Genomic DNA, 16,479 nt, shown 5'->3' with positions numbered 1-16,479 from the left:
CAAGTTAGACACGAGCCCAATCGGGATTCGAAGGCCGACAAGTCCTTATCATGGACACGCACTAAATCCCACTGGAAAAAGGCCAAGGTCTATAGATCTGAATTGTCTTGTCCGAATCCAATTTGAAATACCCCTCATATGATTACTAGGGACATTTGTCCAGGTGGGGGCTTAGTTGCCAAAAACCCTCTTTATTTCCTGTAAATACTAATGTACAACATTGGCTTAAGTATCTCACACTTTACCTATTATTTGTCTCACTCTCCTTAAACACTCACTGACCCAATGAGGGTTGAAGCGCTTGCAGGTACATCACCCTCTTTCGATGGAGACAATCTTACAGCGGACTGCGATGGACAAACGAGGATATCTTCTCTTTGCAAAAAGTATCTCTACCGAACAAGCCATCTTCCTAGGTCTGGAAGGATAACATATTTTGATGTGTTTCTTACAATTTAAAATTAAAAAATTTCTATACTTATAATTTATAGTTAATAAAAAATATATTTATTTAGTCCTTTGGAAAAACAAATTTTCGAGTGGAATTTTATGTAATGAATAAAGTTTACATAAAATTGCACAATAACTTCCACTTGTGTGGAACGGACACCAAATTAAAACTGGAACCCGCGGGTCCTAGTTTTCTAATGAGAGAAACTCCAACTTCTCTCAAACTTTTTTTCTCTTTCGTTCATTAAGGAGGGCTGGTTTTAGGTCATTTTTTGACATAGAATCGTCCCTCTACATCTTTTTTCCTCTTTTCTTTCAATCTAAATAAGTGGTTTTCGCATCTATCAAGTTTTCCCTTTTGAGTTTTTTGTGATTTTGTCGTCTAAGTGCTGCATTGTGTTGTTCGTCGTTTGATTTCACGTCTTGTCTCGGTGTTTGTTCAGTTCCTGTTTAAAGATCTACATCAGTCAATTACAAATTCAACCAATGATTTGGACGTCAACGTTGCATATCCGGAAGCATGAGTATTTCGGTGACTTAAGTTTCATCATATTATTTGTAGACATTTTGCCGCTGTATGCTATTAACTTAGGTGATGTGAGTTTGTTCGCAGATTCACCATTTACGTTTTTATCGATGTTTATATCTGTTGTACTCTATCAATTTGAATGAATGAATATCGTTTGTTTTCTATCAAAAAAAACTTTCACTCATGTGTTTTCTTAATACTTAACTAGTGTATATATCAAGAACATTTTAGAACAAATTATATTTTTTTTAATAACCATTTGATAATTTGTAGTTCGGCAAAAAAAAAAGTCTGGTCAATATTTTTTTTTAAAGGGAAGGTCTGATCAACATTTATTCCGGTTGAATATATGAATATTATCTAATTGTCCCTTCATTTTTGTGTTAAACGTCGTTTTAAAATAGTATCCCCGTGAGCATAGCTCAGTTGATAGGGACAATGCATTATTATATGCAGGGGCCGGGATTCGAACCCCAGATACCCCACTTATTCACTTCAAAAGTGAATTTCTAGCCACTAGACTACCTGACTTAAAAAAAAAAGAAAAAAAGAAATAGTAACATGAAATTAAGGAAGTTGATTTTTTGACTTTTTTTCTATATCATCGTTTTAAACGACAAACAAATTCTTATTGTTTCTTTGGAACACACATTTGTTATTGCCATTCAAGACAGGAGAAATACAAAATAAATTGGAGTCTCTTCAATCTATATGCAATCTAAATTATAAAGATACATCGCTTGGTAATGAACAGTTCGGTTGACTTCACACCTAACATGTAAAATTTAAACCACAAAAACAAACATTAAAATTAATATAATCTCCGATAATAGAACCATCAAAAGATTGTTGACAATCGTTCAACGTCAACATCATATTAAAAACATCTAATTCTATTATAAGATTCAGAAAATACAAGCCTTTTAGTACATTAAAACCTTTTATCAATTTCATCCTTAACAAACAATTGATATGTTATCTCTATCTCACAACCTCTTCCATAACAAACAATTTTTTTCTATTAGTAAGTTATTGTAATTTACACTTAAAATTTTTAAAAACTTTGTTTTTTTTTTTAAGGGAAAAACTTTGTTTTTTTTTTAACAAGCTTGTTATAAACTTTGTTATTTTATAAGTTAAATTATTTATAAGTTAAATACAGTGGAGAGAGTAAGACGAGAGAGAGAGAGAGAATCAGAAGATGTCATCACATGGGAGCGATCCACGTCAGCCATCATCGGCGAAGCCATACGTACCACCGGTGATAGCTCCACAGGATCTTCCGATCGATTACGCCGGTTTCATCGCCGTCTTATTCGGCGTCGCCGGCGTTATGTTCAGGGTTCGTATTTATCTATCTATCTATCATAGATCTCTTCTCTTTTTTCTTTTGATTTTGATTAATTTATCGATCATTAATTAATTAATCTTATTATTATTGTTTTAGTATAAGCTGGGTTCGTGGTTGGCTCTCATATTTTGTGCTCAATCCATTGTTAATATGAGGAATGTTGAAAATGATCTTAAACAAGTTATGATGGCTATGATGTAAGTTTCCAAAAAATTTATATTTTTGTTCATTCTGATTTTTATGTGCAGATCTATACTTTTGATTATGGAATAAGTAATCTTAAACCATCTTTGTCGACTTTGAGTGAATTATTTAAGTAAAATTGATTCCATATAAAAGTGACTTGGATGTAAAGTGATTTAAACAATAAATAAGAGCAACTTCACAAATCAAAGAAAGCGGTAATATACTGAGAGCGAGAGAAGAGAATAGGAGATCCATGTACATCTCCATTTTCTTTATCTTATCTCGAGTTTTGTTTGATATCTAATTTTTAAATTTTGAATTACTTTTTTCTGTATTATACACTATTATCCAACAAAACTTGATGTATAATTCTGGTGTCTCTGATGTGTTTTTAACTTTTAAATTGTTTTAAAATAAAATTCATAAACACTTGCCTATTTCTTGAAATATTTGATTTACCCCGTTCTTGTTTGTTCAAGGATTCAAGTTTGTTACGTTATAAAGACACTCAATTTTAAGGCGATGAATTGAGATTGAGTGACTTTGTAGCGTGACATTATAATTTTGAACAAACATTGGAAGGGTTGGATTGAATAATGCAAAAAAAAGCCATGTGTGATTTTTTATTATATTTTATATTTTGTTAAAAGGTTAAATCACAAATGCATCCATCAATTTGGTCTGAACTTCACTCTTTCATCTTTTGGATTAAAAAAAAAGCTGAACTTCACTCTTTCATAAATCATTAGTATTGAAAGAATCAGAGAAAGTGTTTATAAATCATTATTGCGGAAAAATGAATTGCTGCATGATGCAGAATCCAGAAGATACACCCAGTATTTATAAACTTGATTAAGGCTAACTTACCTTTTCAGCTAAGCATAGCAAAACTTAAACGATAGCTACGCATAACCAACTATGTTCAACTAACTAAGCATTAGAAGTTATAGAATAAAAACAGGTGTGCACTAACTGTACTGCTATCATAACCAACAACAAGTCAACAACAACAGCAACCGAGCCTTTTCCCACTAAGTGGAGTCAGCTACATGGATCAAATTTACTAGTGATTTGACTATCCTCTCCACTAACTTACTGCTATCGAGAAATCTATTCCCTCTTATTCCACAACTCTGGTGGAAATCAAGGTTACTACCTTAACAACCTAGAACAACCATTGCAATACAATTGGACCTTAGAGTGAAACAGACGTGGTTCATCAATTAGGCTTAGGTTCTTGTCATTGTAGAACACAGAGACACTTGTAAGAGCTTATAACATATCCTGTTCAAGTATGGTCATCTAGGATATGATGTCTATAACACAAAAATATTAATATAAATTTCACACTAATTTCTTCATTGTCAAAACTGTTGTTGACTTGATATTTATCTGAAACCCAGGTTTTCTTTAATGGGATTGATGACAAACTACTTTGGGCCTCCAAGACCTGGCAAGCAAAGTTGAGATCTCGAGTTCTTGAGATGAAAAATTACCTTTTTGTTGAGTCTTTTCAGGATTAGATCAACAAGTGCGAGAGGGAATTTAGAGTAATTCAGTGTCTGTGTTTTCTAATTCGCTGTATTAAATATGCTTCTGAAACTGCATATCTGTCAATTTGGACAATTTGATGTTATAAACTTTGAAAGCTGAAGATAGATTAGTTAGGATTCTGAGCAGAGCTACATGATTAATAATGTGTTTGCCTATACGTTTATGCTTTTGTGTTTTGACTTATTGCTTTCAAGGAGATGCAGAGACAAACATACACTATAAGGGCCTGTTTGTTACAGCTGATTCTTAAAAATAATTACTTTTAAAAAAAATTCACTTTCCTAAAATGAGAATTTGAAAATTATCTAGAAATTACTTAAAATGGAAATGTGTTTGCGGTTTCTCTTTAAAATGATTTTTGATAGATGAATTTTTAAATTATGTTCCTTTTATTGTGATAAATTATTTGTATTATAATTTAATTTAATTTTTACCGAAAACAACTTATCTTATTTCATTCAAAATAGTATTTTTAATACAAGATGCTCTTGCTAATTGTTGAGCAAGTTTGTCTCCTAACAAAACTTATAGAGTTTAGATATAATTGCAAAGAAACACTATAAGCATGTAAAATAGCACCAAATTTAGAGTGGGAGTTAAGAACACCGTTGATGTTGTCATCCTCAACCTCAAGCTTGCAATTAAGTTCAATTGATCCTCGTAATTCCTAATTCATTAGGTGAAATTATTGCTTCCCTTAAACTCCAAGCTTCCACCTCGTATTTCCACACCAGTACAGTCTTGTTCCTGAACAATTGTTGTATCAATGTTACATTTGATATCTCTTGCAGCAGGTTTAGACCAATGCTGCACTGTGCTACATCATGAGTTACGAGCAATACCAATTAACTAAACAGCCGTGTACTTCGACATCATCCCATATCGTTTTTTTTTTACGGTTCCATATACACAAAAATGTCATAGCAAAACTTTACAATTGTGTTTGAGGCATTAGCTCCAGAATTTGGAGAAAAAAGGCATAATGAAACCATGAACCACGTTTAACAAGCCTTGAAAGACCAAGCCAGTTGCACTCCACAATTCTTGTAACTTGCTACACCCAAAGAAGATATGCCATTCATTTTCATAATTGTTTTTGCAATGGACGGACACACCTATCTGAACAGTTAAATATGCCATCCATTATCAAAAGGAAAAAAAATATTAGAGTTAAATATGGGTTTAGTCTCTCTAAATATATTAACTTCCATTTTTGGTTTCTCTAAAAAATTTCTTTGAATTTTGGTCCCCGTAAATTTTCTTATGTCAGTTTTTTTCTTGATCTTTTACAAAAGTTCACGTTTCAAGTTCTAAGTAACTTTTTTTTATTAGTATAATAATTTAATCTCAAATCTTTATTAATTTTTTATACTTAAAATTAAAAATTAAAATTTTAAAATAAAGACTAATTTATTAAATTAAAGATATTTTAATGTCTTAAAAGAAGTTACTTGAAAATGAGATACGAACTTTTGTAAAAAATATATATATATATATATATATATATATATATATATATATATATATATATATATATATAGTGACCAAACTTAAGTATAAAAATTTTAGAAAGACCAAATTTTATTTTTTAAATAATTAAAAAATTTAATCTGAGAAGAAAGTTTTTAAAGAATTAAAAATAAAAGTAATATATATATTTTTTTTGAGGGAAAAATATAAAAGTAATATATTTAAAAGGAGTCAAAATACGTTTAACCAAAAAAATTGTATTTCAAAATTGAGATAAGGAGCCAAAAAACGAGAAACTAGTGTAAAGCTTTTCACAAAAAAGAAAAAAAATAATAAACGGAGTTGGTGTAAGCTGGAGAGTGGAGAGTGGAGAGCGTGTAGAAAAATGGTGCAAGTGAGCGATGAGGATGACCCAACCGCCACTCGGACTCGGAGGCAGCGTTCGAACGGAACCCTAACATACCCACCGGAGCCGGAGCTTCCCACTCTTCCCTTCGATCTCCTCCCTGAGATTCTCTGCAGGCTTCCTGTGAAATTACTCATACAACTTCGGTGCCTCTGTAAGTTCTTCAATTCTTTAATTTCTGATCCCAATTTCGCCAAGAAGCACTTTCAATTTTCAGCCAAGCATCACCGCCTCATGGTAACCTCTAGGAACAACAGACATGATTTTGTTTTACATGATTCTCCAATCCCATCGGTGTTTTCTACTTCTACGTCTGTTACACAAACACAACTTGACCCTCCTTTTACTCTCGCTCGACGTAACTACGTGAACGCTACCGCGATCGCGATGTGCTCTTGCGATGGCATATTTTGCGGTGAGCTCAATCTTGGTTATTGTTTTGTGTGGAACCCTTCCATTCGAAAGTTTAAGTTATTACCTCCTTATAAAAATCCGCTCGAAGGTGATCCTTTTTCCATAAGTTTTGGGTATGATCATTTCATTGATAATTATAAAGTTGTTGCTATTTCTTCCAAATATGAGGTTTTTGTTAATGCTTTGGGGACTGATTATTGGAGAAGAATAGAGAACATCCCTTATTATTACTACATCCTTCAACCTGGAATATTTGTGGGTGGCACTGTTAATTGGATGGCAAGCGATATTGCAGATTTGCTTTTTATTCTTTCTCTTGATTTAGAAAAGGAGTCGTATCAAAAACTTTTCCTACCTGATTCCGAGAACGAGAATGATTGGTGGAGTCGGAACTTGAGTGTGCTGATGCTGAGGGATTGCTTGTGTGTCTATGAAGCTAGTGATTTGTTTTTTAATGTTTGGATCATGAAGGAGTATGGAAATCAAGAGTCTTGGACTAAGTTGTATAGTGTTCCTAAAATGCAACATCGGCGTTTTAAAGCCTATACTATTTCATATATCTATGAGGATGACCAACTGCTGTTGGGGATTGTTGATATGCAAAGTAGCAATACAAAGTTGGCTGTTTATGATTCCAAGACGGGTACTTTGAATATTCCTGAGTTTGAAAAAACCTATGAACCGATATACTCAAATGTCTACATTGAGAGTTTGATATCGCCCTAAGCTGGGATTCAACGGCAACATATATATGGTTAGTTTTTTTATTTGTGTTATTTATTTTACACATCTGATTTTTTGTGACTTGTTGGATCATTGTTAATCAATGGTTGATGGAATCTATAGGTTGAACATAATGGTTGATGGAATCTATAGGTTGAACATAGTTTTTATTTTCAATAGTTTGGTTAATTTGAGTTGTAGATTTTCTCGCATCTTGCATTATATTTTAAATAGTCCACAATCATGAACTAAACTGAATATGTTATATAATACTATGTGAGGTCACTTTTTAAAGAATATTGAATATCCAATTTTAGCACATATGTTGCTCTGAATATTAGTTTTTATTAAGTGTTTTAGCAATGAGATGGAAGGTATTCGTCAGGGACTAAAGGAAGTAGATAGTGGTAAACATGATTTTGGCTTATGAAAAAGCTTATTTGGGACATATTAGATGTTTTGCAGTGAAGCTGCCTATGTTGCTCGCAGCTTTCGAATTCAACAATTTCACTCACCATTGTTCCTGATCATTTTTAATGCCATTCTATAGTTCTTTTGTTGAATTTGGGTAATTGCCTATCAGTAAATGTAAATCATCGTAAACTAGTAAGCTGCTTCAACCATTGGTGCTGCTTTCTTCATTCTATCAACTGGGAAGAATTTGCATAATGCAACTGGGTCATGAAGTTGTAGAGAAGAATAATCTTCAATGATAATTTTGAAAATTTGTGTAGTTGTATAGTTTCTTGGAAGAAGTTTCTGCAGACATAGTTGCAGTTACAGAAGGTCCATCTTTTATTTTCTTTCATGTTATGTTGATAGAAGAATCCAATGGCAATGGTAATGTTGAAGAATCAGTCAATGCTACATCATCAACACCTTTATTCTGTTAGGGCTCCTTCATTTTTGCTACTTGCTACGTCATCACCACCACTAACCTCTTACTGATCAGTAGTGGATCAAATCATCTTCTGAGTCTCAAATCTTAAGATCCTTCTCCATATGTTGGTCACAAGCAGGAGCGGAGCCCTTCATGGGCTGGGGTGGGCCACGGCCCGTGGCCCACCTGAAAAAATTAAAAAATCAACGACCATAGGTCTACTTTGCAAGATTTTAAACAATTTTGCTATAATTTTAGTGTTTGGTAGATCCAAATCTGCACTAATTGGTTTAGTGGTCCACCTGAAAAATGAAAAATCACAGGACTATTTTGCGAGGTTTTTTCATGCTTATACTTGGCTGGTTAGCGGAGGTTTCCAAACCTTCTGATTTTTGGGGGTTTCAAATCTCTTATATTGTCCTGTGAACTGAAAATTCTCCCAATTAAGAGTTGTATTATAAAAAAAAAAAAAATCATAATTTATAGCATTAGTAAACTATGTAATTTATTTTTTTAAAGCATCTACCCGAGCTTTTCAGTCAAACTTTGCAATTTCAACTTCATGCGTAATGCTTATTACTACTTTAATTTTATGTTTACATATTATTGTTTATAGTTTATTTTAGCGGCCCACCCAAACTATTTTTTCTGGCTCTGCCACCGGTCACAGGATATATTTTGATTTTCTGCAATCTGTAGCTATTATCAATAAATTCTATAAAATTTGGAAAATGAGAAAGTATCAGATTGAGTTGGAATTGGAGTCAGTTGGATTGAAAGGTGAGTATATTGGAGATGAAGATCAACCAAAGTATTTTTTTTTTGGGGAAATTTAGATTCTTGATCAGAAACTTCAAGAATCAAATAGAAAAAAGAAGTAAAAAGAAACTTCAAGAATAAAGTAGAAAGAAGTAAAAATCAATGAAGTTTCAGTGAAAATTTTCTCAAGAAAATGTTGAGAAAGAATTTATTTGGTCGTCTTAGTTTTTGATTCAGTTAATTTTGGTCTTGCTTGATCTTACATGTTATTTCTAATTTTTATACTTTTCTCTTAATTATGAGTTCCATCAAGAAACTTTCTCAAGAAAATGTTGAGCAAGTACATCCCATTTGCTTCGCAGATCGTCTCAGTTTTTGATCCAGCTGTTCGTTTTGATCTTGCTTGCGTTTTGACCTCCTTCATGTGGTTGATAGGTGTTTTTTATTTGCTAAGTTGCTTTTATTTATTTATTTATTTATTTTATTTTATTTGGTTGGTCATTGCAATTGCTTTCTGGGTTTTGTTGTAGTTGTGGACCTATTTTTTGTTGTGCTTCTGCTATTGGAGTATATTTTCCCATTAATTTACAAGTTTTCTCTTTAATTCCATTATTCATCTTGTTTAAGAGCATGGATATTGTTTTAGGAGTGTGTATATTGAAGTCTTCATGACCTCTGTATAAGACATAGTTTATCTTAATTAACTAATAAATGTTATGCTGACAACTATAAAGTTGTGTCAAGTTTTCAAGTAAGTTCCTTATGGTTATTAGCATTAGAATTTGGAGTTTTATTCAGCTTAACTTGAACATTGGGTAACTTGACTAGGCTGTGCGTAGTAGTTTTTGGATTGTTTATGAGTATAATAACATATCTTGTGTTATAGTTAGATTTTGGTGTTAATATATTTTAATCCAGGTTTCTTGTGTAATGAAGTTTATAACTGTTTTTTCAATCAGGTCAGTTTGAAATCACAGTTCTGTTCTCGAATTTTAAACCACGTCGGTTCAGAAACAAAAAAATCATGGTGCATCAAACCACACAATCTGTTTGAATTGGGTTGAACCTCAACATGGTGCACAAATGAAATTAATTGATTGTTCTTTCTCTGAACAAGAATTACTTGTTTGTTTTTAATTGTTGTTGGTTTGAGACTCTAGCTAGAAATTATTTGAGTAATGTTTGCACTGGAGTGTGAATATTATTTTAGGATTGTGGATATTGGAGTATTCTTATGGACTGAATGGTTTCAAATAGAGTAGGAGATTTGTGCTGGTTTTTTCTGATTTAAGTTAAACTGCATAATTCTCCATCAATTATGAAATAATTTGATTTTGTAGCAGTTTTGCTTGGTGGTTGGCTGCATTTAGACCCTTTTTCTATGCCCTGTAGGATCGATTTTCTTGATTTTTATTCCTGTTTGAAAAATATATACCAAGAGATAGATGAAACTTGTATTTGATAGATTCATGTTTTCCTATATACCTTTTCACATTTCTGTATCTGATTAGCTATCAGCTCATTATTTTTCTTTAGTACCCTCTATTGTTCTCAATTTCTTGGGTAATACAAGGATAACTAGGATATTTGTGATTATTTTTTATTCTGCTATGTTGTGAGTTTTAAATAGTTTGTGAAGTAGGTGAAGAAATTTGAGTGCTAGCTTCATCATCCTTTGTAAGTTTCATCGCTTTTTAAATAATAATATGACTACGTGTGAGAACAATTTATCAGATCTTTCCTAATGTTAATTTTTTTTTTTGTCAGTGATTATATTTTGCATTAGGTGCACTTTATTCATGAGCAAAGTCTAATTCCTGCAATGCTTCTATTTTATGATTTATGTGTTATTTACACTTATCAAATAGGGCTTCTTTAGCCTTTGCTTTTTCTTGGCGGTGATGATAGTTGTGAAATTATCGGATTGTTCATGATGTCAGGTTCTTTTTTTGAAAGATCTAAAGTCAGTTGTTTTTCTAGAGATTGAGAGAGAATAAGTCAAATCTTGAAAACTTCAATTTTCCCATGACAGTTTGGGATTAACACGACCATTCATTCTCTGTGTTTGTTATTAGCTTAATTGACATAATTGCTTTATTCACTAGTCTAGTATGAATGCAAGGTAGTTTATGTATATATGGCTCATAGGACATGTGAGTTGCATCTCTACTTAGGATAATAGGAGTTTTATTGGGTTTAATTATTGAATGAGACCCACAAGATAGGAATACAGTTTCTTAAATTTTAGAATAATTTTTTTTCTGTTTTACTAGGTCTTCTTTCAATATTAAGTAACCTTCTAGCAATGCTAGTTTAGTATTGGTAGCTGATTTCAATCTCTTGCCTTTGTTGGTTAACTTGAACTTATTTCATTTCATATCATAGTTTTTGGCTCACACAGAGAAACAATTTCTTAGAAACACCTTTACTAAAGGGATTGGCTTACTTTTGTGCTCTCTAACATATAGTTTTGACCTATGCAATTATAATTAAATCATATGCCTCTTATCTTGTTTTTGTGTGTGTGTGTGTGTGTGAAGCTCATAGGTTGCTATCTCATGCTCTGAAACCTGTAGCAATTCATTTCTCTAGACCCTTCAGATTTAAGGTCACCTCACTCTGTTTTTGTGAGCAACATAAAGATTCCTTCCTTGAAGAAATCATCATCTTGTTGTGAAAAGAAAGTATTAAAAAGTATTTAAGGATGAGAAACAACAATTCAACAGCTCAAAATGTGGTTAACAATTCCTACACCCTTATTGGAACTTAGTTTCACATGGACGATGAAAGTACTTGTTTTGATGTTTCAGTTTCCATTTAGGCAACAAAGAGGTTACTACTAACTAGTTTTAAAAAATTCAAACATGTTTGCAACCAACTAACTATACTTAGATGACTCAGTGGCCAACCAACCTCTAGATCAATTTTTTGCTTACTGTGGAGCCTCCAAATCCTTTTCTATGTCCAACTTTGTAGCCATATTCTAACATGAATCACCATAGTTATTTATTGTTTTCTGTTCCCGCACTGCATTTAGCAGAGTTGCTCTATTTTCTAAATGTCATCATCATTGTCCTCTTTCTTCCGTATGATTCCTCTCTTCTCTCTTCATGTACTAATAATTCCTTCTTGTTCTCTGCATCAACTTTCACCTAGCTACTTCACCAAATTCAAAATTAGCTTAAGCGAAGACTCAAAAAACTAGATGACAGTTTGGGATTAACATCTCCATTTTATGTGTTTGTTATTAGCGTAAATAACTTAATTGCTTTATACACTAGTCTGGTATGATAGTGTGATTAGTGCAAAATAATTATTAAATAGTTAATGTATATATGGATCATAGTACAGGTGCATTGCATCTATACTTGGACAATGGGTTTGGCTGGGTTTAATTGTGGATAGGAATAATGTTCCGCAAATCGAGTGTTAACTCTCCGAGTTTACTGAGTTTACTTGTTTAGGTACCAAAATCGTGTTAACACGGAGATAAACTCGGTTTTTGGTAAAATCGGAAGGTATGGTGAGTTTGACCGAGTTAACACTCGGTAAACTCGTGTAAACTCGACCGAGTCGACCGAGTTTACCGAGTTTTACGAGTTTACATCTAAAAAAATAAATAAAAATTGGCCCTTTTTCTGGGCCCATTTTTTTTCAAAACTCAATTCCTTTTCTACAAGGCGAAAGACTGAAACGTTTAATTAATAATTACCTTTACAGAAACACATTCTTCCTGAAATGAAACGTTTCTTTTTCTTTCTTCTCTAGTTCTCAAATCATGAACAGGGGAGCACATGCCAGTTAAGGTTCGGTGGAAATTCAGATTTCGACGTCAGTGATTGCGACGCTGGTTAGAGTTGCGGTGGTGGTGTTTGTTTACTTTTTGAAGTAATTAACTAGTTTATTTTTTAGATAGTTTTATTAACAACTTTAGGAACTTGTTAAACTTGTTTTTTGGATGGTTTTATGGATGGCTTAAACTTAAAGACTTATGATTTTGTGCGTTAATTTTTGTATTTTGATGCTAAGTTAAGCATAACGTTTTATTATGGTAGTTTGATATAATTTGTCTTTGTAATTAAGTCATATTTTGCACTATTGACTTATTTACAATATTATATTAGCTTATATATGTCATGCATATAATAAATTTTATATAATTTTAATTTTAGGTAAACTCGTACGAGTTCTCGAGTCGAGTTTACGAGTCGAGTTTACCTAAGCAAAACGAGTTGAGGTAAACTCTCGAGTTGCAAAACCTAAAATAGAATATTCATTTTCTTGGATTTTAGAATCCTTTTTCTCTCATTGTTATTACAAGATTTTCTTTCAATTTTATTAACATTTAGAAATACTAGTTTAGTTTTTGGCTCACTCTTAAAAGATTTTTTTTATGGTTTTTTTTTTTTAAAACATTTGCAACATCGTTTCTGCAAAATTGTATTCAGTTCCCCTTACTGGTTTGATAGAATGCTAATTATGTTTGATTCCTTTGCATTTTTTCCATGTTCTGGTGTTTGAAAAAACTATAGGTTGATAAGTTCTAGAATAGTCTCGTGAATTTATTGCTTCTTAGTTCCTTATCAATTTCTGCTTTGGTTTTCTGTTTGGTGTGCAAGATATTGTCTCTAAATTATTGAAGATGTTGGTGAAAGATTAGCTTTCTTTTTTCTTAATGATATGGCATAAAACAAGAATGCTTTTGCTCATTTCTACTTGCTAGAGTTATATTCATCATGTATCTTGATCGATGCAGCCAACCCTATTTAGTGGGATAAAACTTGACTCTTGTACTTGTCAGACTTATTTATTTTCCTGCATTTTCTATATTATGATATATGTTGTTTGAGTACTTGTAAGGCTTGTAATCTGAATTTATTGAAAACTTTGTACAAGTTCTTGGATTTAATGATGTGTTTTTTCAATTGAAATCAGTTGTCCTACTGTTTGAAGATCCACTCCATCAGTGAACACAGGTAGATGTTGGGATGCGGAAAAAACATGGTGAATGATACATGAGTTTTCCGAAGATTGGAATCAAGACAGTCCTTAAAGTATTGATGGATTATAACAAGAACACTTTTGCTGATTTCTACTTGCTAGACTTATTCATCGTGTCTTTTGATCGATGTAGCCAACTATACTTATTAGGATAAGACTTGACTCTTGTACTTGTCCGACTTATTTATTTTCCTGCATTTTTCTATATTATCGTTTCATGTGCTAATATTACATTATGTTTCATGTGTTTGATTTTTTTTTTTTTTTCTGTTTAATTTGGAGTGAATTGAAAAAAGTGGAACACACGTTAGTAGTGTTTACGTAGGCTTTGTTTGCGAGTTTGGGGGGGTGGGGGGTGGTGGAAGGGAGGGTTGATATGAATTTTTCAAATTTTTTGGGGGCTAACTTTTCTTCATAATATAAAATCCTCCTCATCTGGAGAACTAAAAAATTGTATTGGAGGGTTGATATGAATTTTTCAAATTTTTTCTATGTTGTTATAATATTTTTAAATTTAAAAATATAGTAATCATATGCATTAATTTATCGCTTTCTTTAAAAACTTTGTTATAATATGTGAATGAAGTAAGCATTAGAGAAAAACTATAATTTGCTATTGTTATATTTTATTATTTGGAAATATGTAAAGCCAGCCATAAGAATATTATGGGAAGAGGTTTTGTTGAATCTAACAAACCAAAATTTGAAGCTGTTTCTTTCTGTGCTATTCCCATTTTATTTATGCTTACTATTCTAGAAAATGAAACATTGACATGGTTATGGAATCAATGTAGTGAAGCTGAAGGGACATTGAAGGAACCAAGCATTGTATTTATTGTGGCTGATTGTTAAACTGAAAATGTTGATAATTGAGCTATACAAGAGTTTTGCAAGGTTTGAAGCAAATTTGTGCTTCACTTAGCATACATCTTAACAAACATACTAGAGAACTATATAAATAAATATTTTAGGAAATCAACTCACAAACCATGTATTCTGAATCAACAGCTAAGAACTTATTAAATGAGATGCAGGATGAGATCGAGAACCAACAGCTATAACAAACAAATAAATGAAAACAAACATACAAATTCCTCAACCATTTTTTAATTAACAAATAACTCATGTCGCCACTAGTAATCAAAACAAGCACAAACTAAATAACATAAATGGAAATTAACATATAAGTTGCAACTAAATCCTATAATGAAGTGAATAGCCAACGCAAACATTTCAATATCAAGAACAAGTTGTTATCAAACTCTTAACATAGATAGTTGAACCATCCTATTATAGATGCTTTCAATCTCCAAAAGTTTAAAAGAAGCCCTTTTAAAATCATAAATGTAATTGTAGTGAGTACAACAATAGAATCTAGGGTTTTGACTGTTTATGTGATGCCTTGAGAATGATCCCAAGAGAGGTATTTATAGCACTTTGTGAGCTTGCTTCAGCGTGACTTAAGCCCCAAGCAAGCTGGGCTTTAGGTCTTTTTAGCCGTTTCGGATGCTTATAGAAGCTGTCTAAGGCGGCGCTTCTGGAAGAATATGCCTAGTCCTCAGGAACTTTTCTAGAGAGCGTCCAAGCCTTTGTAAAGGGTTTTTAGGCTCTTAGGAATATATTGACGGTCCAATAAACATCTAACTCCAGTTTCGATATATATTTAGCTCTAGACACCAGCAGCAGTTGCTCATCTTCATAAATATATGTTGCCTTGTTACATGGATACCAACCAAGATCTTCAGCATTGGCGAAAAGAATGGTAAATAACCTACTCCCAAGATTCTTTTTTACCATACCCCTTCATAATCAAAACATCTATAAACAACTTATACCTTGAGAAAATATCCACAAGCAATCCCTCAACTCACCTAATGTCATCAAACCACATTTTTCTTGGCAAAGGGAAATGTAGAGGATGCAAAATATGATCGTAAATGTTTGTAAAGAGATCACATGACTACCAACTGTGTATTGAAGTAAGTCACAATTCAAGACTTATAAATAATGTTACCTTCAGTTAACAATATGTGTGGGACCTTTAACCGATCAAAACTGGAGTATAGAGAAAAACCCATGATCACACTGCTGGAGGGAATTAAACATTTTCTCACTAGGAGCATAGGTAATCATAAGGAAATGAATTAGACTTATGGAACAATGTTATATTTTGTATAATTAATTAATAATCACTCCTTAAAACATAGATTGACAATCACATTTTGTTAAAAGATAATAATATTTAGTAGTAATAATCTCCTTAAAAATATTTATTAGTAATAATTTTGTTTTGAAAGGAAATTCCCGTTTGTTACGGATTAAAATAAAAGTAATTTTGACATAAAATAATTTAGAGATTATATCGTAGAGATTTTGTGAAAAATCAGAATCTATTTTACGTTTGTTTACTGTAATAAAAATCAATTTTTTAAAACAAATAATCTAGCTTGTTTGGATACAACTATATAAAATGAATTTTTTGTTACAAAATTAGTTTAATCTTTTAAATCATATTTTCTCTTTTCTCTAAGAAAAATTATTTTTTGCGAAGCTTCTCTTAACAGCTTCTCATTTGAAGTTGTTTTTAAATATTTTTTAGATTCTGAATTTTTTTAAAATCTGTAACAAACAAATGCAAAATCCTAAAAGTGATTATTTTTTTTAAAAAAGTGATTTTTTTCTTAAAAAAACTATAACAAACGGACTCTTAATAGTAATAATATAATAACAAAAAAATAAAGCAGACTTAACAAAAA

The 16,479-nt window shown here is 32.0% G+C and overlaps 2 protein-coding genes across 2 annotated transcripts; both read left to right on the top strand.

The window, feature by feature from the left end:
- Positions 1-2,127: 2,127 nt before the first annotated feature.
- On the top strand, positions 2,128-4,233 carry LOC25488687 (protein Asterix). Its single transcript, XM_013603623.3, has 3 exons — positions 2,128-2,321; positions 2,427-2,527; positions 3,920-4,233. The coding sequence occupies exons 1-3, from the start codon at positions 2,181-2,183 to the stop codon at positions 3,981-3,983; spliced, it is 306 nt and encodes a 101-aa protein (XP_013459077.1). The 5' UTR covers positions 2,128-2,180; the 3' UTR covers positions 3,984-4,233.
- A 1,562-nt stretch (positions 4,234-5,795) lies between these two features.
- On the top strand, positions 5,796-13,959 carry LOC25488686 (F-box/kelch-repeat protein At3g06240). Its single transcript, XM_024779649.2, has 2 exons — positions 5,796-7,114; positions 13,658-13,959. Exon 1 carries the CDS (start codon positions 5,926-5,928, stop codon positions 7,084-7,086), a length of 1,161 nt encoding a protein of 386 aa, XP_024635417.1. The 5' UTR covers positions 5,796-5,925; the 3' UTR covers positions 7,087-7,114; positions 13,658-13,959.
- Positions 13,960-16,479: the final 2,520 nt, after the last annotated feature.

This window comes from Medicago truncatula, chromosome 3 (genome assembly GCF_003473485.1).
Source record: "Medicago truncatula cultivar Jemalong A17 chromosome 3, MtrunA17r5.0-ANR, whole genome shotgun sequence".
In the NCBI taxonomy this organism is placed as follows: Eukaryota; Viridiplantae; Streptophyta; class Magnoliopsida; order Fabales; family Fabaceae; genus Medicago; species Medicago truncatula.
This window is presented reverse-complemented; position numbering and strand designations above follow the sequence as displayed.